The sequence below is a fragment of the Pelophylax lessonae genome (assembly GCF_965119305.1).
Source record: "Pelophylax lessonae genome assembly, chromosome: 3".
Classification (NCBI taxonomy): Eukaryota; Metazoa; Chordata; class Amphibia; order Anura; family Ranidae; genus Pelophylax; species Pelophylax lessonae.
The window spans coordinates 319,796,690-319,822,113 of record NC_138770.1 but is presented as its reverse complement, the minus strand read 5'-3'; the positions used below and the strand labels follow the sequence as shown (position 1 = coordinate 319,822,113).

The 25,424-nt window shown below is 40.3% G+C and overlaps 1 protein-coding gene across 1 annotated transcript in view; it reads left to right on the top strand.

The window, feature by feature from the left end:
• The window catches only part of TDRP (testis development related protein), a 169,180-nt gene that overhangs the window by 36,607 nt on the left and 107,149 nt on the right, over window positions 1–25,424 (top strand). The window contains exon 2 of the mRNA XM_082252158.1: window positions 20,675–20,734. Coding sequence (XP_082108284.1) covers window positions 20,675–20,734 — 60 coding nt within the window. The remainder of the gene's footprint in view (window positions 1–20,674; window positions 20,735–25,424) is intronic.

The window sequence follows — 25,424 nt, the reverse complement described above, 5'->3', positions numbered from 1 at the left end:
CTTTACTGAAGTAAAATGATGTCATGCATGACATGTCACATGCACATTAGTGAATGTGTATGCTATGAGTTGAATAAATGTCCAGACTATACCTCATTTTCCCCATAGGACATGCATTAGCGTGCGCTCCTGACAAACATTACCAAACAGTAACATTCTTCCAGAAGAAGCTCGTTATTCAGTTTGATGTATACCTCTTCTTTGGAAGCCTATGGAGTAGAAGCATAGGTTTACTTATTAACATAGTTCTGTTTAATATGTATTTAGTAATGCCAAAGGCTTCTTTAGATTTTTGTCTTTAAAAGATGGAATCAGTCCTCCCAATTTCCTGCGATAGAAGAGGACAACCTATTTTAGTGTCGAAATGAAGGTAGCACGCAAATTTGCTACACCCCTGTGTTTTTTTTTTTTTTTTTTTTTTTTTACCTAAATTCCCCTAGACCTTTTCAGACAGAAATAAGACAGGCAATCAATCACAAATCGCTTAAATTGATTGTAAAGGATATTTTTTTTAATTTTAAATATAAAAATGTTCTACTTGGTATTGCACAGAGCGGTCTCTTGCCACCTGTTTAGAAGTCCCCCCCCCCCCCTCTCTGCTGGTGCTGTTTGCTTTTACTTCCTATGAGTGCCCCCACAGCAAGTCATGTGTTGGTGTGCAGGCGCATTCCCACGAGCAGCAGCGCTGTAGCTGGAACAGTGCTGGATCAGCAGAGGCCTCGGGTAAGTGTTTAGGAATGGGGGGGCTTTTTTACCTTTAAAGGTAACTCCACTTTAGTGGAGAAAAAATCAGCAAATAAAGAAAAAACAAAATATAGCGTATACAATTGCGACACAAATCCTATTGTAATTAAATGTTATTAAAAAATTACCTCCCCTTTTTCAATCTGCAGCTGTTGTAATTTTCCGAAAATGCAATGCAATATGGCTACCTGGAGCTGTTCTGTACACAGAATGTGTACTGACCACACCCCGGAAACATAATTTCCTGCTTGTCATTGGCTAACCAATTTTCCCAGAAGTCTTCCGAAGATACAAGTCAGATTTCTGGTATCCCCTGCAACAAAAATGTAATTTTTGGTGAGATACTCCCAATAGGAACACGTCTAAAGGGATGCAGGTCCAGCAGATTTCCTCATTCAAGCCCTGCAGCTGCCACAGCTGATGGATAATTCTGAAACCACTCCAATTTGACCCACTTGGCACAGAGGAACAAACAGTGATTTCTTCAGAATAACAAAAGGTAGGAAACTGCAACAAAGTTTCCCTGCAATGTACATAGATCATACAGAGGGGAATGTTTTTTTTTTTTCTCAACAAAAGTGGAGATATGTTTTAATGCAGAGAATGCATTAAAGCGGAAGTACAGCCTAATACCTTAAATTCTCCCCTGCAATCATTTAATGTGAGCTGCGTTTAGCCTTGTGTCAAAACGAAATCTATGTTCTTGGTGTGAGATTGAAACTGTCTCACAGCCGGAACCCAGCACTGTGTACTGTATGTAGCTTAAACGACATGCAGTACTTGGAGCCAGTGCAGCATATAGTTAAGTATATAGTTCATTTAGAACAGTTTGGTCGAAATAAACTAAGTGGCAGGAGACATGGAGATCAGCCTTAAAGCTGAATTCCCCCAAAAGTGCAAGTTCCGCTAGAAGGACTCCTCACCCTTGCATGCCACATTTGACATGTCATTTTTTTGGGTGGGGGAAGGGGGTTCCTAGCTTTGACAGACTCTCACTTCCGCTTGGGCCGCCCAGGCGACTTGAGTAGGAGTTCTCTCCCCCCCTCCCTGCCTGCAATCTTGTGGGAAATGTCACGAGTCCCAGAAGATTGCCCGGCCATTGAGGAGGTGCAGCGCACACTCGGCTGTGAAGCAGCAAGCTGTCCCAGCCAGGTGCCCACACTTGTGATGCCAGGGTCAGGGAGAAAAAAAGAGGGTTAGGGCATCCACATCGCTGGATCATGGGACAGGTGAGTGAGTGTGTGTTAAAGGGGAGTTCCGGTCTCAAAAACGACTTTGGGCCATCCGCATGCTCTGTGTCACCTGTAAAAAAAAAAAAAAAAAAAAAAAAAATGGATAGTCCCGATTTTTTTTTTTTTTTTCTTTTTTTTACTTACCTTGTTATTGAAGAAAATATACTTATCTATCTTCTACTTCCTCCCTCTGCGGCCGTGGACCGTGCTGTCACTTCCTGCTTGCATTGATTCCTGGGAGCTGAACGTCGTCGCTTCCAGGAATCAGTGCGCCTGCACCGGCCTCGCTCGTCACTTCCGGTGCTGGCGTGTTATTCCCTGCTAAACCGCTTCTGGGCATGCCCAGAAGCTGTGCAGGGATGGCGCGCCTGCCCGGAAGTGACGAGCAGGGCCGGTACAGTGCATTGTGGGACCGAAGAGGATACGGAAGAGGAAGCAGAAGAGAACGCACTGGCTTCAGCTGCCCACACCTGAGATGGCAGCGCTGGAGAAGAAATTTTCAAGGTAAGTATTTCTTCTAAAAGTGTGACCTGGGACAGTTCAGAGGCTATCTATTGTGGCATGCACTATACCCCTACATCCAGGGGTATTTTTAGTGAAAAATAGTTTCCCAGGCCGGAACTCTGCTTTAAAATAAGTCGGCAGCAATACTTTTTGTAGCCGCTGACTTTTAATAAACACAAAAACGACTGGAACTCGGATTTAAAATGTTTAGGGTTTACAGCAACTTTAATCTAATGTATGCATTTTAGCAAACTGACCCTTAGGGCTCATGCCAACTAAAGCTCAAAGAAGCTGCTTCTACAGGCTTTTGAGCTTTTTTTTACCCTTTTTTTGGCCTGGAAATTCCCCTCCATGTTAGCCAATGTGTCCATACACACTATGGCTTTTTCGGGCGTTTACAGGCAGGAAAAAACCCCCCACCCAACTTGCATTTTTGAGAGGAGATTTGAGCAGAATAGACGCCTAAGTATCCAAAAACACACGAAAAAGCTCAAACGCACAAAAAATAGGAAAGCAAAGCTGAGGGGAGGGTTTGTGAAAAAAATGGTTATGCTCAAAGCAGCTCAATAAAGTGCAAAAGAGCACAAAATAGCTCAAGCTTCTTTAAGCGTTTAGGCAGAGAAGTAAAAGCTCAAATGTCTATAAAAGCTGATTTTTTTTTTTTTTGAGCTGCAGTGTGCATGAGCCCCTTACTTTACCTATCTGTAAACCCAAACTCTATCTTCTCTATAAACATGTTAAAGGGTAATGCCCTCAAAACCACATTGTTTATGTATACTGTATACCATTAGTATGTTGTATACCCAGTTGGCAAAATGCTAAAGTGTGTTTTCTAAAGCTTATTGTTGTTTTATTTCCATTTACAAACATCTGCAATTACTTGATTCTGGCAAATAGCATTGTTTTCATTTTGGACAAGTAGAATGCCATTGAAAATTCTTGATTGTGTAGTCTGGGGCACACATAGCAACGAGGTGATTTCATCTCACTTGTAAAAACCTTGTGCTGATCCTTTATGAGCTGATGTCATTCATCATGTTACATTTGCTCAATTCCATTAATCAATTATTTATCACATGTTGGTTTAAATTATTAATAAAAGACACAAAAAGCTAAAATGTGAACTTAATTTAGAGAATTCTTGTTGATTCCACTCTGCATTTATTAATAATACATCCTCTCCCTGTTTTACCATTATACCAGTCACCTAAAAATGCCTCCATGTTTTTTTTTTTTTTTTTTTTTTTTTTTTTTTTTTTTGGGGCTGTTTCAGTGTACTCAGTGGATGTGTGCAGCACTTATGCAGTGTCCGTGTACTCAGTGGATGTGTGCAGCACTTATGCAGTGTCAGTGTACTCAGTGGATGTGTGCAGCACTTATGCAGTGTCAGTGTACTCAGTGGATGTGTGCAGCACTTATGCAGTGAAAGTCCTAGTGAAATATCGGTTTAATTCAGCAGTGCTTCTACTAAATGTTATGGTTCTCGCCCTCTAAAGAACTCCTACATAGCCCATTTTTGACCAATTCCACGCCCATGCTCAGATATGTTGCTTTTAAAGCTTGGACTATGTATGAGTGCTCTAGAAATTGGCTGTCTGCTGGTAATCCCATTTTTTAGTTGTCATGTTTCCCATTTTGGCTTCAAAAGTCTAAACCTTTTGAAACCTTGGTGGCTCTGTGGGTTGTAGTTGATGACTGATGCCCCATACCTTCAGTATCTCTTCAATCTGAGATGTTAGCAGAAGCTAAAATGGTTTATTGAACCTGTAGAAACGTTCATTAGCCCACAGGGTTATAGCCTGCATGCTGGATATTACTGCACAGCAGCTCCAGGTATTTAAGGTGGTTATTTTCAGTCTCAAATCACATTGTCCAATTACATACTATAAACTGGTGTAATGCTACTATATTTTGAGGCAGGTGCCTGGAAAGACCATTTTAACATTAAAGGAAAGCCTAGAAGGTTACGGTTTTTTAACACATTGTTGTAGTTTAATCCCAGTGCTTAATATGGAAAAAGTCTTTTGATCCTCAGCATACAGAGGGACTGAGACCATGGGACACTCGCTGCTTCATATCTACTTTATCTCTGCTTCAAATCACAAATTCCAGCTGGATCAATGAGGTAGATCTAAAGCCTTCAGCAGCCTTTGGTCTTTTTCTCTGCTTTTATATGCTGTCAAACAGCATCCTTTTTTTTAAAAAAAAAAAAGTGTTTTGCTGTGAATACATGAGAATACACGAATCGGAGTATAAAGCGTTTTTTAGTAAACACAAGATTATATTGAAAATGTTCAACTTTTTACTATTGAAAATGCAGAGTGGGGCCATACATGGATCAGTTTTTGTTGATTGAAAAAAGTAAACGAATTCCCCCCATTCACACAAGCGAGGTGAGCGAAGGAATACTCTGCATTATTTTTTGTGATCTGACAGGGGGACTCCTCCACTGTCAGAATACACTTATCAGCGCTGATTTAAAGGAAGACTTTCCAACAAGCCATTTTGAGAGAAGTCTATTGAACAGGAACAGCTGAGGATGAATAGAAATTTGTCCAGTTCAGCAGGGACTATCCATCTGTGGCCAGCTTTAGACACCGTCGTAACACAGTCTGGCCAAAACTGTCAAGAATCGGCTTATGATCATCTAATGTCTATGGGTACTTTAATCCTTTCAGTGCCATCTGTCACTGGGGTTGCTTATGCTTTTTTGTATCCGTGCCAATTGACTTTCATTCATGACTGTACTGCGATTAAAAGTATTCTATTTAGTCTCTGGGAAATCAAATGAGTTTTGGCCTAATGGCCTAAATATAGTTTCTGATGGTTCTAATATTACTAAAGAGGCTATATCTGATTTGGGATCTTCAACTGCAGCATAAATAGGATGTACCAATCTACTGTAATGTAGTACTTGCATGCATCTGCTATCTTTCCATTACATATACAGACAGCTTAGGGCTGGCATATGTTTGGCCACTTAGTTTCTTCTCTCCCTCAAGCCAGTAGTTGCCAAGACTAGCATGGAACGGTTTTCTGACATACAGCACTTCAGGTCTGGTTATATACAGAAAAGAAAGGGGCTTCCAGACACAAAACCGAGATCATAAATACTCATCTGGTATAAAATGTGGTGGTCTGTTCTAATTAGTATCGCATAAGAATCAACAATTGCTTGCTCAGTGATGCCATATTTTAACATCAGTCTGGGGATGCAAAACAAGCAGATGGGGCTTTCTTCAAATACAAACGCTAATCACATTAAGGGCCCTTGCACACCAGAAGCTGCACATTTTCCTGCATTTCCACATGTGCATTTACATGTGTCTGCAGTGCATTTTTTCCCCAAACATTTTGGCATAAGGAAGGGCAGGTGATCAAAGAGGGCAAAGTTGTTTTTGTTTCCAGTATCTCAGCTAACATTGATTTTTGGATTGTCAATGCAGTGGGAATGCATTTCAGAATGCATCCTACTGTATCTGGTGTGAATGGGCCTCAAGTCTAATTTACTTAGGAGTGCAATATAACAGAAGGAACAATGGCTAGCTCAGTGATACCATATTTTATGAACTCATCATTTACTCGCCTATATTATATAGGCATATAGAAGGTCTTCAGATTGACTATACAGTTGCAGTTAACTAAAGAACAATAATGAGCATTTCTAAGAGGTGGGAATGCAAATGACTACATCTAACATCTTCCACCATCTGAGTGTGATGGGTCACCAAATATTTCCATTTCTAAGACAAAAAAGGTAGAAAATGTTCATGGTGAATATGCTCCATTCAAGTCAGAAAGCTGATTGTTGTATGTCCTAGAGCCGTCATGATTTAAACCATTGCAGGTGATGGAATAGGTCATTTTGAGTAAAATTAGTTGTCGCTGCTAACATTTCATTCTAGACAGACATTTCTAACCCAGTTGGATATTGTGGTTCTGGTTGTTCAACATGACTGCTTTTTGCCACTAGTTCTCATGGTCTTTGGCACAGTCATTTTATATAGATCTCATGTACAGTCCAGCAGCAAGTGATAAAATAATTATTGCAGGTTCTCACTGGTCAATATACACGAGCGCCACACAGTTCTATCTTTGTAAAAGAGGCATTTGCAAGATACTGGGCAACTGACTAGATATCTGCAGCAAGTGTTCTCTTTACATGTATGCTTGATCATAGGTTTGGTGTCTATACATGATCAACATCTTGGGTCTTGCAGACAAATAATTTATCTAAAATAAATGCTTCACAGGTCTCCTCAGGGGGACTGGCATTACAGCATTTATTTAACACAGCTGACTGATCGGTCAATAAATCCCGGTCTGTTTGTATAGTCTTATCATCCAATAAACAAGACACCAGCACAATGCCGTCATTAACTACAGTGACAATAGTTTTCTGCAAGGTGTACAATTGGTCCAGTACAATGAAAGGAAGAGAAATGTGAAACACTGAGCAGGAAATGAGAGATGACGGTAATAAATGCTGGAATAACAATATGGAGCAAAGAGCTAGATTATTAAAGATTATAAGGTCAATGAAATGTTGTTATTTATCAACTACCAGTTGCTTATTCACCATCAATGCATTCTTTTCTTACTGCCATCTAGTCTGTGGCTAAGGACATACAATTCCCTATCCCTGCATTGGTTACATATACCGCATTTTTTATTTTTGAGGTGTAATTCATAAGGATGTAACAATTGTTATTTGTTAAATGGTAATATCAGCAGTGACCACAAATAGCAATAGAAAATGGCAGCTATAAAATAACAATGACAAATAACATGTTATAGCAAAGTTAACTGATCCTAATGCTGGCCATACACTATACAAAAAATCGTTCAAACTCCTTTTCAAAAAACGAACACTCAGCCATGAGAGCAAACAATAGTGCCATCATGTAATGACAAATCGTTCAATAGACCTAAATGAATCCGTTTTTTTTTTCACATATACCTAGTGCATACAGTTTGGTTGAGAAACTCATTACCCTTTCAATTTATCGTTTGTTGGACAGAAAATTTCCAAACTTGTCCTTGGTTTTTTTTTTTTTTTTTTTTTTCAGCTCATAAACATCACAACTAATTAACGATTCGTGCCCATTAACTGGCCGAAAAACAAAAGAACTGTTCAAATGACAGAATTTCGGCCGATTTTTCGTATAGTGTGTGGCCAGCATTAGTCTATAATCGGCAGATTGGTCCTGTGTTTGAGTTGTGCCTATTCTTCAGTAGCCATCTGGCTCTGCTACCTTTCCTAATTATTAGTGAAACTTTTCTTGGGATACTATTGAATTCTCTCCAATGGCAAAATCAGAGATCGGCAAACAAACTTTGCAGCATCTTTCTGACTTTGGGTCGAAAACTGATTGTCATCAAAAAATATATAGCACAATACTTAGGCTTGTTTTAGGCTACATGGGTAATTGCGTAGTTTGCCTTGTTTCAACTATACACAAATATCCACCTTCTAATAATAAAAAAGCAGATTTGAACCTGCACTGATATGAAGGTTTTTGTTTTTAATGGTCACTGTCACTATTTGTGGTCTATCTAGTATAGTTGCACAGGGATACCTTTCGGTCACATTAGAAGAAGTTGTAAGTATATGTAATGCCAATCACTATAATCTTGCATATACTGTGTGTGTGTGTGTGTGTGTGTGTGTGTGTGTCTGTATTTGCCGGCGTATAAGACGATCCGCTAATTTTACAGTTAAAACACAGGTTTTGGGCTATACTCGCCATATAAGACTACTCCCCCCCCCCCCCCCCCTCCTTCTGAGGCAACACCATTTTAAAAACATCAGATTTGATTTAAATACCTTAATTTTAATTCAAATGCGTATGACTTACCGGTACTTTAAAATACTTCAAAATCCTCATGTTACTACTTGTTGGCCGAGCCATGATAGGGTATTGTCTAGCAGTCGTTTACAACCACTAATCTGTCAGCCCAAAACGAACATCCCTAATCTCCCAGCTGGATGTGTGGTAATATTGTATGTACTGTAGTTTCGGCTACATACAGTATACCACGCTGAGCCAATCACAGTGAGCGCTGTATTCTAGTATTGAATACAAAGCCTGCTCGGATTTGCGGAGTCAGATGTTGTAACATCATCAGCCCCCCTCTCTGAGTCTGCAAATCCGAGCAGACTTTGTATTCAATAATAGAATACATCGCTCACCATGATTGGCTCAGCGCGGTATACTGTATGTAGCCGAAACTACAGTTCATACAGTATTACCGCACATCCAGCGGGTTGAGAGATTAGGGACGTTCGTATTGGGCCATGTAAAGCAGTCATCACATTTTTTATGCTCTGCGTATAAGACAACACCCCCCTATTTTTGGGGATGTTTTCAAGGTTAAAAAGTCGTCTTATACACCGGCATATACGGTGCGTGTATGTGTGTGTGTGTATATATACTCACAAAAGTGAGTGCACCCCTCACATTTTTGTAAATATTTTATATCCTGTAATGTGACAACACTGAAGAAATGACACACTGCTACAATGTAAAGTAGTGAGTGTACAGCTTGTATACCAGTGTAAATTTGCTGTCCCCTCAAAATAACTCCACACACAGCCATTAATGTCTAAACCGCTGGCAACAAAAGTGAGTATACCCCTAAGTGAAAATGTCCAAATTAAGCCCAGAGTGTCTGCATTTTGTGCGGCCACCATTATTTTCCAGCGCTGCCATCTAGTCAGCGCTGCCATTGAACCCTCTTGGGCATGAAGTTCACCGGAGCTTCACAGGTTGCCTCTGGAGTCCTCTTCCATACATCATAGAGCTGGTGGATGTTGGAGACCTTGACTCCTCCACATTCCGTTTGAGGATGCTCAAGAGGGTTTAGGTCTGTAGATATGCTTGGCCAGTCTATCACCTCTTTACCCTCAGCTTCTTTAGCAAGGCAGTGGTCGCCTTAGAGGTGTGTTTGGGGTCATTATCATGTTGGAATACTGCCATGCGGCCCAGTCTCAGAAGGAAGGGATCATGCTTTGCTTCAGTATGTCACAGTGCATGTTGGCATTTATGGTTCCCTCAATGAACTGTAGCTCCCCAGTGTCGGCAGCACTGATGCAACCCCAGACTATGACACTCCCACCACAATGCTTGAGTGTGGGCAAGACACACTTATCTTTGTACTCCTCACTGGTTGCCACCACACATGTTTGACACCATCTGAACCAAATAAGTTAATTTTGGTCTCCTCAGACCACAGGACGTTGTTCCAGTAATCCATGTCCTTGAGTATATAAACAGAAAAATGGGGAAAGATCGACTTTAAAGGCACAATTTAAAACAAAAATACACATTTTATTGATAACCATTTACATAAAAACACATGATAAGATTACAATGTTAACAGCATGAAGATATAGTTAGTAGACCAGTTCTGACCGTAAAGTCAGAGCCAGTGATATAAGAGAACCTGAGAATATCCCATCGCAGGGATGGAATATGATGTAAACTGGCTAAAAGCTGTACATATTCTCTATAACCGAAATGTATCAATAAATATCCAAGTAAGAAACAAAGTTCATTTACAGACAGTATATTGAACCATATGAATGGGTAGTACAAACATGGATTTAACAAAAATATATATTACTACTGTGCCAAGAGAGCCCTGGACCATAACCAACCATTACTTAGTCTGCTTGTCTTCAGCAAACTGTTTACAGGCTTTCTTGTACATCATCTTTAGAAGAGGCTCCCTTCTGAGAGTATAGAAATGCAAACCAATTTGATGCAATTAGTGGCATATGGTCTGAGCATGGACAGGCTGACCCCCAACCCCCCCCCCCCCCCCTTCTGCCACCCCTTCAAACTCTTGCATAAGCCCTCATATGTGAAGACAACCTCTGGATATGACGCTGAGCATGTTGCACTCAACACCTTTGGTCGACCATGGCGAGCCTGTTCTGAGTGGAACCTGTCTTAAACTGCTGTATGGTCTCAGTTTCAGGGTCTCTGCAATCTTCTTATAGCCTAGGCCATCTTTATGTAGAGCAACAATTCTTTTTTTCAGATCCTCAGAGTTCTTTGCCATGAGGTGCCATGTTGAACTACCAGTGACCAGTATGAGAGAGTGAGAGTGATGACACCAAATTTAACACACCTGCTCCCCATTACCACCTGAGACCTTGTAACACTAATGAGTCACGTGACACAGGGGAGGTAAAATAAGTTATTGGGGCCCAATATGGACATTTTCACATAGGGGTGTACTCCCTTTTGTTGTCAGCGGTTTAGACATTAATGACTGTGTTGAGATTTTGAGGGGACAGCAAATTTACATTGTTATACAAGCTGTAAACTCACTACTTTACATTGTAGCCAAGTGTCATTTCTTCAGTGTTGTCACATGAAAAGGTATAATAAAATATTTACAAAAATGTGAGGGGTGTACTCAATTTTTGTGAGCTATTGTGTGTGTGTGTGTGTATATAATATAATTTATACATTTATTTTTTACTATTGCATATTATGGTGGAAATTATGGCTTATGAATCTCTTTTGTAGCAAGAGTGTAGACTTTGAATTCAGCACAGGAAACAAATGTTGAATTGCAGGTGTTAAAAGTAACAAAAATAAGACGCACAAAAAAATACAGCGTGATAAATGTCCTAAAACAAAAAAAAAAAAAAAGCAAGTCTTTGTTTCACTTATATGTAGGATCTGGCACGAGTACACATCTCTCTAAGTCAACAGTTTGGAAGTCTTTACTTTGATCTGGCCAGCTTTATGCTTAGTTATTGAGGAAGTGTTGAGACATGTAGAGATGATAGAGATGTACTGACATGCTCTACTGACATGCTCCTGTCTACTTCAAAAAGTGGCTGCATGCATGAAACTTCCTTTCAGCTGGGGTGTTTGTGTACTGAGCTACTGTTTTGACTAATGTTTTCGGAGGGGGCTGTGCTTTTCCCTCTAGGGCACTGCAGTTCTATGCTTTCTCCTGTTAATGCATACATGAAAGTGTAACTTTGGTTTCAGTAGAGTAGACTAACCTAGAAATGTGACCTTAGGGGACGGATAAAGACTATTCTTTCTGCAGGATGATTTAAGATATGTAAAAACTTGTTCACCCACAGTTCAGTAAGATTTAATTCTGAAATAGGCTTGCCCTGGATTTACTTGGTTTAATTATAATATTGATTTATATAGCACTGACCTATTCCACAGAGCATGTGGAACGTTTACCATTCACCTCAGTATTGCCAGGTCACAGTGCTATTTTGTATAAAAGAATGGTAAAAGTAAGCATATTTCCCTGATATTTGTACAGAGTACATATATTAGACTAGTGAGCTAGCAATCTAAAGGGCTGTACTCACGGGCCCAATATCAGGCAGGATCAGGAGAAACTGGCATTCGGCCTGTGTGTACGGCAGCCAGTCTGCCAAATATCAGCCCAAAGTGTACCAGGCTTTAGTTTGGAGGTTATCTCTTTGCTAGAAAAGGCCAACATTCACTTCTAGGCTGACAGAAGTGTATATATTAAATAGAGTAGAATTTTAGAGAATTTAGCTTCTTATTCAACCACTTGAGGCGGTTACAAGAAACTTTGTGGACATATCACCAACATTTAGCTTTTTCTTTCCCGTGTCTCCTCTCTCCATCACTATTATTGGCAATTACTGGCTATTGAAATGACAGACGGGAATTGTTTTGAATTCTATAGGCAGAAGTGGCTGTAAAATTCAGCCGCTTCTGTGTAAAATTAAACTTTGCAGTCTCTAAGTGTCACAGTAATACTGTACAGTGTATTGTGCTACACAGAAAAATTGTTTGGGATGCAAAGAAAAACCCACAAATAACTTTTAAATGAAACACAGGACTCTCTGAAAATATGCGGTGTGGCTGTTTCAAGATGCACAATAAGGGGGCACTTAAAAGATGGGCTGCATGGTCGAGTCGCCAGAAGAAAGCCATTACTATGCAACTGCCACAAAGTATCCCGCTTGCAATGCGCCAAACAGCAGAGACAAGCCTCAAACCTTCTGTCACAAAGTCATTTGGAGTGATGAGACCAAAATTGAGCTTTTTGGCCACAACCATAAACGCTACATTTGGAGAGGAGTCAACAAGGCCTATGATGAAAGGTACACCATTCCTACTGTGAAACATGGCGGGGGATCGCTGATGTTTTGGGGATGTGTGAGCTACAAAGGCACAGGAAATTTGGTCAGAGTTGATGGCAAGATGAATGCAGTATGGTATTAAAAAATGCTGAAGGAAAATTTACATTCGTCAGCCCGAAAGGTGTGCATGGTACGTACTTGGATATTCCAACATGACAATGATCCTAAACACAAGGTTAAGTCGACCTGTCATTGGCTACAGTAGAATAAAGTGAAGGTTCTGGAATTGCCATCTCAGTCTCCTGACCTCAATATCATTGAGCCACTCTGGGGAGATCTCAAACATGCAGTTCATGCAAGGCAGCCCAAAAATTTACAGGAACTGGAGGCTTTTTGCTAGGAAGAATGGGCAGCTTTACCATCTGAGAAGGATAAAGAGCCTCATCCACAAATACCACAAAAGACTTCAAGCTGTCATTGATGTTAAAAGGGGCAATACATGGTATTAAGGACTGGGGTATGTAAGCTTTTGATCATTTGGGTAGTTTCTGTTGTCATGATTTAAAAAGAGTAAACATAGTTGACTGAGTGATAATAAATGGCTTCAACCAAACACTAACCACGAGTGAAAGATTTTGTGTTAGCATTCATATACTCTGAAAAATGGCCAAGAAATTAATAAATTGTGCCAGGGTATGTAAAAATACTGGGAGATTATAGTCTGGTTAGATGAGCTCAAAATTTAACGATTTGGATGCCATAATGCACACCATGTTTGGAGGTCAAATGGCACTGCACATCACCCCAAAAACACCATACCAACAGTGAAGTTTGGAGGTGGGAACATCATGGTGTGGGACTGTTTTTCAGCATACGGTACTGGCAAACTTCATATCATTGAAGGAAGGTTGAATGGAAAAATGTACCAAGACATTTTTGATAAAATTCTGCTGCCATCTGTCAGCATGATGAATATGAAACAAGGGTGAACATTTAGCAAGACAATGATCTCTCAATTGGTTTTAAAAAAGAGAAAATAAAGCTTCTAGACTGGCCCAGCCAATCACTTGACTTGAACCCAATAAAAAAATCTATGGAAAGAACAAAAGGTCAAAGTTCTTAGAAGAGGCCCATCGAACCTTCAAAATTTTGTTTGTAAGAAAGAAAGGGCCAAAATCACACCTGAGCAATGCATGTGACTAGTTTCTCCATACAGGAGGCACCTTGAAGCTGCCATTACCAGTAAAGGATTTTGTACAAATTATTAAATACATTTTAGTTAGCATGTTCAATACATTTACCTGTGTTATTCCATTTTATTACACACAACTTAATTTATGAACTTATTTGTTTTGGTTTCTTTGTTAGTATTGATTGCATAAGTTGTTACCAACATGTAGTGACAATTTCATGTCAATAGCACCTTTTAGACTCGATTCACACTAGCGCGACTTGTCGCGCTCCCTCGCGGTCCATTGACTGCTACAGGACCCATTCTAATAGGAGCGACACAAGTCGCTCCGACTTAGAAAAAGGGTCCTGTACTACTTCGGGGCGACTTGCATAGACTTCCATTATGTGAAGTCCATGCAAGTCGCTCCGAAGTCCTGGTGCATGGGAATGCACAAGTCGCCCCCGAAGTAGTACAGAGTCGTACGCCCCAGTGTGAACCGAGCCTAAGAAATAGCCACCGGGTCTCTGCTTGCCTGTTTTTAAGGGCCCCCTGACACCTGTGTGAAATGTTGCCAATAGTCCCATTAATTGAAGAAGGACCCACTAAATTATACTTTACTGTCCTAGATATATTAACATCCAAATAAAGAAATAGTGTAAACAAATTTATATAAAATCATACAGTTTTTATTCACAATGCGTTAAAGAAAATACTGCAATTGTGGCTAATACACAGTATCTCACAAAAGTGAGTTCACCCCTCACATTTTTGTATATGTTTTATTATAGCTTTTCATGTGACAACATGGAAGAAATGCCACTTTTGCTACAATGTAAAGTAGTGAGTGTACAGCTTGTATAACAGTGTAAATTTGCTATCCCCTCAAAATAACTCAACACACAGCCATTAATGTCTAATCCACTGGAAACAAAAGTGAGTGCACCCCTAAGTGAAAATTTCTAAACTGGGCCTAAGTGTCATTATTTTTTTGGCCACCATTTTCCAGCATTGTCTTGACCCTCTTGGGAATGAAGACTTTGCACTCCTCCACCTTCTGTTTGAGGATGCCCCACAGATGCTCCATAGGGTTTACATACATAGGGCACTTACATGGTGGTAGAAATTTACATAGAATAGCCACAAATGTATTAAAAGCAGACAGTGATATCCTTTGCAATGGCCGAGAGAGATTATGCTTCAATATTAATTCGTGCCGCCTGTGAAGTCCAGCAAGACCTGGCAGATGGCAAGGCAAACAGAAAGATGTGGGTGGCCAGACAAAGTCTACCAGGACAAAAAATTGGGAAAGGTTACCCAGGAAACCGTTTTTAGAAAGAAAGAAAGAAAGAATAGTAAATAAATTTATGAAAAGACCTTAAAACAACTCCCTATATATTTAGAGTTTGGCAGCACCATATAGGTCTATTAAGTCTCCCAATCGGTTATCATTACAGATTATAGATTATAGCCCGAGTCTCAGTCAATTCTCATTACAGATTTAAAGATCGATTGTAGCCCAATGAGTCTCATAATCCATTATCATTACACATTGGAGTTAGTATAGGTATTATGTACCCAAAAGGGGGTAAAATCTCAAACCGGCTATAAATGGCCCAAGCCACACTCCAGTGAAGGATGTAATACAGAGGATTGCTAATACACCAAAGAAAAATATTACCAGAGGCTAGAATTAATTTTTTTGCCTGGTCAATAAAGGGTTTAGAGAGGTATGTATAGGAGCCACACACAGCTACTCTCCTGGTTCTGGAGGACGGATGGGGGGATAGTCACCTTAATAGACTGCGATCCCTGCTGTGCACTACACATTGGCTCCTTATATGCATGCTAAGAATTATGCATATGGGGTATCAGCCACATGAAGTTATTCATTTTGTTGTTGAAAAGTAATCAATTGATTGTCTGATCAGTTCATTTGGGTCATCTGTGTGTTAGGGTAGCTGTGAATCAATGCTTGTTAGCAGATTGACAAGTCAAATGAGTTCTCTGGTTGAGCTAATTCATCAAGAGGTGGTCAGTATGGGTATGCCTTACCTCATCCACTGGTTTGGATGGAAAATAGTAAGATTATAAGGTACATATTATTGCCAGTCTGTGGAGTAGTTTGTGTTCATAATGGACAAATTCACAGCGGTGGTCGACTATACAGAATGCCTGATTTGACCATGTTTATAATGCCCCCTAGCATGTGTCCAAGCCGTTCTCGTAATCTTTCTTCCTGACAGATGATTTAGCAACATGCTTAAAATATTTAGAATTCCTTACATATTGCTCTTTATTACTGTTCTTTTTAGCAACACAGAATTACAAATTGCTTCTACAAAGTAGTACAGTAATACTGTTTTACTTGGAATTTCTGTGGAAAGGGTGTACATTGGTTATTTTACATAACCAAGTTCAGAGTATTGTGCAGTAATACATTAGAACCACTAAAAAACAGGGATTCATTAGTCTGTCTAAACCTTCTTCTTTTTTTTTTTTTTTTTTTTTACGAAAATAATTTTACTTGTTTGTAAAGAGAACTTCATAGGCCATGCCAGATCGCTTAAGGCAACATGCATGAGATTTGCTGCAGACGCCATCGGCCTAAAAAAGAAGCTGTCTGTTGATGATGTAATACTTAAAATGGTGGCACAGGATTTGACAGAACAATGGGAGGTGGATTTTTTTTTTTTTTCTGTACTATATGGCAAGGTGATAAGACTATTTGGCTTGCTGAAAAAACTGCAATTTTTTATGTTGTGCTTTGAATTAATGGTGAAGTGGTAGAAGGTTCGCTTTAATGACCTTTAGACTTCATTCACACTAGCGCGACTTGTCGGTCGCCCGCCATTGAATAGTACAGGACCCGTTCTAATAGGAGCGACACAAGTCGCTCCAACTTAAAAAAAAGGTCCTGTACTACTTTGGGGCGACCTGGAGGCGACTTGCATTGACTTCAATTATATGAAGTCCGTGCAAGTGTGCACCGCGACTTCACAGGTCGCCCCACCAAGTCGTGTCGCCGCAGTCTGAACAGGGTCTTAGCAGAAAACTGCAGAAAAACTGAAATTGTTTGGCTAATTGTTGTAAATGGATGCCACTGTGCTTCTGTTTGTAAACAGACAGAACTAGCACGTGTTTGTGTGTGTGTGTGTGTGTGTGTGTGTGTCAAATATTGCATGCATTGTAAATATTGTACGTTTTTTGTTGAGTCTGATGGGCACCAGATACCAACGAGGAGGACCTCATCATTAACCTCTGGGAGTCATAATAAGTATTCCCCTATGTACTCAAGAGGTCCATATGTTCCAGTCCTTCGCTCTGAGACCAGGTCTACCTCCCAAGCCAATCTATGACGTCGTTTGGTAGACTGCAGAGAATAGTTGGTATAGTGCTGCAATGCCACCTACCTGTGTCTCACATGCGTCTGTTTTCAAAGGGACTTGCCCAAGATGGTTAAGACAGTGCTGGAAAATAATGGTGGCCACACAAAATATTGACACTTTGGGCCCAATTTGGACATTTTCACTTAGGGGTGTACTCACTTTTGTTGCCAGCGGTTTAGACATTAATGGTTGTGTGTGGAGTTATTTTTGAGGGGACAGCAAATTTACACTGTTATACAAGCTGTACACTCACTACTTTACATTGTAGCAAAGTGTAATTTCTTCAGTGTTGTCACATGAAAAGATATAATAAAATATTTACAAAAATATGAGGGGTGTACTCACTTTTTTTTGAGATACTGTAGATATCTCTAAAGGACCATCTGAGATTGCATATACAATATGAATGAAAAAATGTATATAAAAAAAATAAATGCAAAATAAAATCCAATGTGACTGCGCCCAACACCAATTGTATAAAGTGCTTCTCGCTGCATAGATCTAATTGCTTCACCACGGGTGCTCAGAGGGTAGATGGTAACTCACCAGAGGTGTTTGACCCCTTTTTTTTACAGAAGGTCAAAATGCACTTTTTGGAAAACCAGATTGGTTCCTGAGCTCACACCATTCCACTCCAATGGTACCTCGGGTTAAAGCTAGGCAGTGAGGATGTACTCCACCAGGGACACAAAGCAGGATTTTATAGTGTAGTATATTTATTGATGTTTAAAAGAAGGCATAATAAATGTATTGCACTCACATGTATCAGTGCCTAAGCCTGGCACTAGCTCATCCCATGTGACTTTTACCAAGGCCCAATATTGAGGATGCTGACAGGCCACATCTGCACATGCTGTAGACCCCTTGTACCATCTACGCTCTGAGCACCCGTAGTGAAGCAATTAGAATTTATTGGTTATATATATATATATATATATGTCATTTTTTTCACTCCCATTATATATGCAGTCTCAGATGGTCCTTTAGAGATATGTATGTTTACTTATGAGTACACACGGTGAAGCGCCATTACCTTTTACTCACTTTTTTTTTTTTTCCCGTGTGAGTGTTCTTGCGGAAGGGAGAGGGTAAGAACCTCCTTGTCAGGTTCTGATTGCTTGTATCTTTGCTGGGGGAGATTTTCCTCACACTTCTGTCCCAATTGGCAAATCGCTGGGAAAGGGTATGAGAGGAAATCTTATTGGGAGATGGTGAGCAATTTTAAATCTGATAGATGTCTCCAGAACAAGAAGCAAAGAGAAACCTTAAAACATGCAAGACGGGTAAAATTGTGACAATTCTGAAGATGCTAGTATATGGACCAACTGGGTTTAATTAAGTTTGGGTCCGACCTTTGAATACATTTTGTAAATCAGTGAAGTCAGACGTTCTTCGTTGCATGTTTATGTCAGGTATTAATCACAAACTTATTAATGTGAAACTCTAAGAATTATCTTTATTGCTAGCGTACATTGGTTTAGCTTCACACAATATAAGTATTCATATCTTATATCTGGAGGGCTGTTGAAAACCAAAGTATCCCATACTTTATACATAGCTGTGATCTACCAGGTCCTGCTCAAGCAGCCTCCCATCTGCACACTGACAATAGGGTATTGCGTGACTACAAGACTAGATGACCTTTATTAGTTATGCCCTGGTTTTTTTTTTTTTGGGGTGCTGGCTTTTTAGAAGAAACTGTTATTTTGGGCATTTACGCTAACTTTAGTTCACCTTGCAATGTTAGAAAGCAGACATGGTACACTTACATTTTGTGCAGGAGAAATCGTTTTGTGGCTTTTTCAGATTTGGATTTCTCGGTGTCTCTAACTACTGGCTTAGTAGCTCAGAGTGAAATCTAAATTATGTGAGGTTGTGTGTCACTTCCTTGGTCACATGATAGATAATTATGACTCGTTCATCATGGTTTCTTTTTCCATTGCACATGATTGGTAAAAGGATCTTAGAGGGAGGTAGCTCATCTCTGCAGTAAAGAAGGCTTAGTGGTCATTTGGTGAGCTCTATGCGGAATGATATGGAACAAAAATAAATGATATCCTGAAATGATAGAAAACCATGAAGATCAGGAATAGTACATTTCTTTTGAAAATAGGCTTTAATGGGGACCTTTCGGTAATGTTAAGTGGTCTGCGTTTATGAATAAGGTAATGACATGTCACAATACATGTCAGTGGTATAATCTTCCAAAGAAGTTAAAAAAAAAAAAAAAAAAAAAAAAAAAAAAAAGTTACTCCAAGCAAGGGACAAGCAAGAGAAGAGATTTTACTAAGCGTATGTAATTATACTGCTGCAGGCCAGAAGGAAGCAAGACGAGCAGTAAAATGGGTTCTGAGGGAGGAAAGTTGAATTAAATCAGTAATTGCATAGAGACCAAGGTGCTGTTTTAGGCTGGATACACATGGGCCAAATATCTATCAGCCAACATTCAGTCCATGTGTACAGCTATCTTTCTGTCAGAAGCCAGTCTAAGGACTGGCTTTTGTCCAACTGACGTTTGGGAAATGCAGAATCCTGCCAGCGTTCACAGCCAATGGCTGAGAGTGCTGATCAGTGTGTACTGGCAGAAGGGGAAGTCCCCAAAGGCACATTGGGGTAGATTGCTGCACTAACATCATGTGTTTTTAGTAAGGTAATCTGACTTTTTTCTTTTTTTTGCTTCCAGCCCACTGGGTTGAACAAAAAAAACTTTACATGTGTAGCAGGCTTTAGAGGCCTTGTTAAAAACCTGCTAACTCTGCCATTGGAACTTTTTATATAACCTTTTTAGATTAAAAGGAACGTGTAAGGATAGAAATATAGGAGACAATAGTTGATTTATTTTTTAATGTACAGGGTAGTTCTCTAGATCTTGGCTTTTTTATTTATTTATTTTTTTTTTTTTTAATCCGCTCAAGCATACAGAAAAAGAGCTCATAACTTTCCCAGTTGCCTGCGTATTTCAGGTAAACCGCTTTCTAGGTAGTGAAGCTGAACTCTGCATCAGAGCCCTGGGACCCTGGACAGTTTTCAAAAGTCAGCAATGGCAGCTTCCATTTTCCTCTCTTAACAGATTTGCTTTAGGTTGGGTTCACACTGTGCAGAGCGGCTGGCAGCAGGGGTCCGGTGCGTCCCTGTTCACCGTTTCCGTTGTCAGACCTGAAACAGACCAGAAGATGCACAGGACCCTTCTGCAAACCACTCCGCAGCCTTCCCGGAGATGTGTGAAGCAGGTTTATTAAGAGCCGGTCATACTTTCCTGTCATTCTAATTGGATGCGGGGAAATCCACATCCAATTTGCAATAGTGTGAACCCAGCCTTAAGATTCTTTTCCCTGTAATGACAAGTGACAGGTACACTTTAAAACCCGGAGGCTTAGTGAGTTTTCCTTGGTTTTCCATGTCTATAAGCTGGTAACGTTAATAATCACTAAGCTGTTGACCAGAAAAGGTTTAACAGCATGACCTAAAGCACAGTGTTTGAAAAAATGCTTTCCTAATTGGATAAGTGCTAAATCACTTTTTCTCTTTTTAGAGCAAGGACCAGCTGCTCCAAGCTGACCTGCAGTCTCCTGTGTCACAGCTTGCTACAAAGGTATGTCTCGCTGGATTAATTCTACTTAACATTGTGTTCCCTTTTTAAAGGCTGGACTCCACATATTTTTTCCATTGCCTATGTTCATCATTCCTTGCTTTGTGTGAGTGATAGCGCAATTGTTTTCTCAGTTTAAGGCTGCTTGCAATCCTCTCCTTGGTTGAATCTGATTACTCAAAATTCCCTACAAATTTGCATCTCCAGGACTACTTACCATGCCCCATTTCACACTATGTCTCTGGGCGGGGGCAGCCATCTTGGTTTAGGCAGGACTTTGCTTATTCATCTCAGAGCTTTCCCCCTGATGACTAGTAATATGATGACTGACTGGTAGGTTATGATTTAGAAACCAAAAGCAGAAGTACAAAAATTGCATATCCACTGAATGAATACAGCAGAAGCAGGGAAATGGTTGCACTGTAGGTACTCAGGTACAGCTTCCCTCTAATAGGAAGAACAGTGAAGAAAATAACAGGGACAATGACAAATCACTCTCCTGCTCTTTTGAGAGTAGCAGTCAGAGGCCGCGGTGCCTTAGATCAGTGGTCCTCAACCCTGGCCTACAGGGCCCACTAACAGGCCAGGTTTTCAAGATAACTGAAATACATCCCAGGTGATATAATTTGCTGCTCAGTGATTGCAGTACTCTAGTCTGCATCTCCCCAAGGTAATACTTAAAATCTGGCCTGTTAGTGGTCCCTGAGGACCGGAGTTGAGGACCACTGCCTTAGATGATATCTGTTCTGCAGATTTATAGTAGTTGGGCTGCAAAGCAAAAATGTTGAGGCACCAGTATGATGCTTTTGCACACACTCTTGGCTGCTGTAGCAGCCTGGAATGTATGCGAAATTTTTCAGCTGACTGCCGGCTTTCTTGGGTAAGTAATTCTAAACACTTCTTTGCGTGGGGCAGTGTCACATCCCTGGCCATGGTTCATTACAGCAGTGATCTGCTATAGGCAATGGCTGGTTAGAACAAATCTGCCGGAGTCTCTGCGTTGACAAGAAATGCTGTGACATCACTAATGTAAACACAATGTACAAGCATTTGGTTTACGTTCACTTCTACGTCTGTTCCTTTTTGAGACATTTTAGCTTTGGAAGCCCAGGAGATGGTTGTTTCAGCTCCAGGTCTTAGTGCTGGGCTCTGCAGATGCCTCTGGGTCTGGGCACCATTTCATTAAATAGCCTCTGTCCCTGCCTTGGTACCACAATTTGTCAAAGCAGATGTTGATTACCACTGAGATTACTGGCAGTTGTTGTGAAAGCTTGGAAAACACCCTGTGCTGATTAGCATCCTTAAATGACCATAGTTCCATTGCCACCACTGTGTTTCAAAAAAGGAAATTACTTGATTCCTCCTGCTGAGCCCTTGTATTCAGAAAATATTTAAACAGGCTGGTTGTACACAAATTGATCAGTAGATTGACTTATGTACAACCAGCCTTCCCATACATGGATTGGAATTTGGCCGATCCCTGCTTAACCAGCTGAATTGCGATCCATGTATGGCCTGCTCTAGTTATTTCTTTGCTCCTTTTTGTCAGTTTAGTAATGCTTTATCTGTGTCTCATCTATCCAAAACAATGTGTTCCAGAATTCTTCTAGCTGATCTCTTATCTGGGATTTCTATTTATGGGGACAATGATAGTTTTGCGTCACACCATGTCATTTTTATAATTCCAATGTGAAAGCATTAATTTATATTAGACTCATTTTGGCACAGTTGGTGTATTTGAGATTTAAAGCTAAACTATCACCAACATGCAACAGTACATTTAGGTTTCATGCATGCTGGACGTTTTTGTGACAGCTTTTACATGCGTCAGACTTTTTTTCCCTGCCTTTAAACTCTCCTGCATGTTAGCCTAGTGTCCTTGTACACATAGGTTTTAGCAGCGTTTTGTGGCAGGGGCTTTTAGAGGCAGAAAGAAAAACCCCACTGCTTGTGTGCCCAGGAGCAGCAGAGTTTAAGGCCCTGAGTGTTTTTCAGCTCGTAAAATGCTGATCTTTGAAGTTTCAAAATGCACAACAAGCAAAATCCCATTCTTTCCAATGGCCCCTGTTCACATATGAGCATTATGTCGCCTGAAGCAAAACGCATGAAGCTCAAAAAAGTACATGAGCTTCTTTTTTGGCAGATTACAAGCTTTTTTTTGTTCGATATCAATGCCTGCCTCCAAACACCTGCAAAAAACGCCTTAAGACGATACGCTTGGGTGCGAATACGATACGCTCAGGTGTGAGCCTAAACAAAAAAATGCTTGATGCTTGTAAACACGTGTTAACGTGTCTAAATGCTTGTTAATGCTAGGTGTGTTTTTAGTGCTCAAGCGTTTAATTTATTTCAATAGCCAGAATAAATATATTTTCTTGACAATGAAATAAATTCATGCTGGGCATTTGGCGCCTGTAAATTCACCTTAACACGACATTGAATGCTATTTTAAGGCAGCTAACAGATTGGTAGAAATTGCCTAGGACAGTTATCCGTTTCATGGTTATAGGGTACTTTTGAATTGCAGTTCTGATTCCATGAGGTAATTGATAATGCAGTGGGATGTTACATACTGGCCTACATGTTCTGTTGTACTTTGGAATATATTACAACTTACCTGTATGATGTACACATTTTGTTTGCTGATTTACTGGCTTTCCACTATACAATTTGCTGTCTGTGTAACGTATTGCCTTGTATTACCATTTTTCAATAAAACTCTTTTTTTGATCAAAAAAATAAAAAATGCACCTTACGCATTACACACTCTTACAAGCGTCGGGCATTTTTCTGCCATAACGCTGCTTTTTAGGAGAGTTTTTTAAAACATCCTGCGTGCATGATGCCTAAAAGTAAAGTGTGTGTGTGTGTGTGTGTGTGTGTGTGTGTTTTTACACTTCATCTTCCCTAAATTTTAATGATTGCATTTTATATACAGGTTTGCAAATGTTGGCCTTAATGGACATCTGTATATAAGAGAATTTACTCCACTTTGACTACTTCACATAATCCTCTCTGTTCCCTAAAGACAAGTGCTCCTGTCTGTGTTTTTATAAAAAAAAAAAAAGCCACCTTTACCGTATTTTACAGCGATTCCTGGCGATCACATGACCAGCTGGCTCTCTCCTCTCCCCATCTGACCGATGCTGAGGGCAGGGCCGAGATTCCTTTGCTGGCAAGAGGAGAAGAGGAGAGAGAGAGCCAGCCGGTCACGTGATCGCCAGGAGCTCTGAAATATGGTAAAGGCTGCATTTTTTTTAATAAAATGGAGACAAGAGCACTTGTCATCAGGGAACAGAAAGGATTCTATAGGACAAGACAAGTTATAATAGCAGTAGGAGAGGGGGTGGGTACTAACACAGGAGGGGGGAGAGAGCTGCGGATGACGGAGATATACCGTGGTCCATTTACAGAGGGGAGGGTAGAAACTGGCAGGATCAGCCAGGTTTTTTTTTTAGGCGTTAACAAATGTTTTTTTTTTTTTTCCCTTCCTTGGGTTAACACTGCTGTATAATAGGTTTTAAGATGCGGGATCTTCTTTTTTTTTTTTTTTCTTTCTTTCTTGGGTTAACAAATTCGCAAGCCTGCTGTTGGCACGTTTAGCGTTTTATAAATAGTTTTATTATTTTTAGTTAGGGCAGGTCTAGTTCTAAGAAATCAGCTAGGCTATGTTCACTAAGGGCTTGATACAAAAAAGTATGTTGCTTTGGCCAGCACTGCAATGGCCCTCCTAGTAGAAGCCACTGAAGTAAATGGCTAGTGTGGCCTGAAAGGAGTTGTAAAGGTAGGTTTTTTTTATCTTAATGCATTCTGTGCATTAAGATGAAAAGCCTTCTGTGTGAAGCAGCATCCCCAGCACCCCCTAATACTTGCCTGAGCCCCATCTCTGTCCAGTGATGTCAACTAGTCCCTCGGCCGTCCAGGACTCTCCCTCCTGATTTGCTGAGACAGTCGCGGTGCCATTGGCTCCTGCGGCTTTCAATCAAATTCAGTTAGCCAATGAGGAGAGAGAGCGGGCGGGGCCAAACTGCAGCTCCATGTCTGAATGGATACATGGAGCTGCAGCTTGGCTCGGGTGCCCCCATAGCAAGTTGCTTGCTGTGGGTACACTTAACAGGAGGGAGGGGCCAAAGAGGGACCCGAGAAGAGGAGGATCTGGGTTCCTCTGTACAAAACGATCTACATAGGGCAGGTAAGTAGAACATGTTTGTTATTTAAAAAAAAAAAGATTTTACAATTACTTCAAGGATGCAAACAGTGTTCAGGTCCAGGTGTTCCTAAAAAATGCAGAAGTGTGTGTTGAGCTGTTGAACTTGGTACATTCTTTTAGACCCCTCAGCTGCCAATTTCAATAATGCCTTGGCCCCTATTCACACTTGAGTGCCTGTGTAGCCAGAGAATTTAGAGCCTTTTTTTTTCGCACCTTTTGTGTATTTGTTTACCATCATTCTTGTAGTACAGGTGCAGAATCACACATTTTTTGCCACATAGACTTTTTAAGTGTGAGCACCTGAAGAATGTGTGATACCATGTTTTTTAAGCACTTCCTATGGGACCAGAAACTCGTTCCTACCCCAAATAAACTCCTGTTCTTTTTTGGAGCTTTATGCAACATGTGAAACAACTTTCAGGTGTTAACAGGCCTATTTAGAATAATGAGATTCTTCATCATGAACATTGTCGTGCTTCTTGA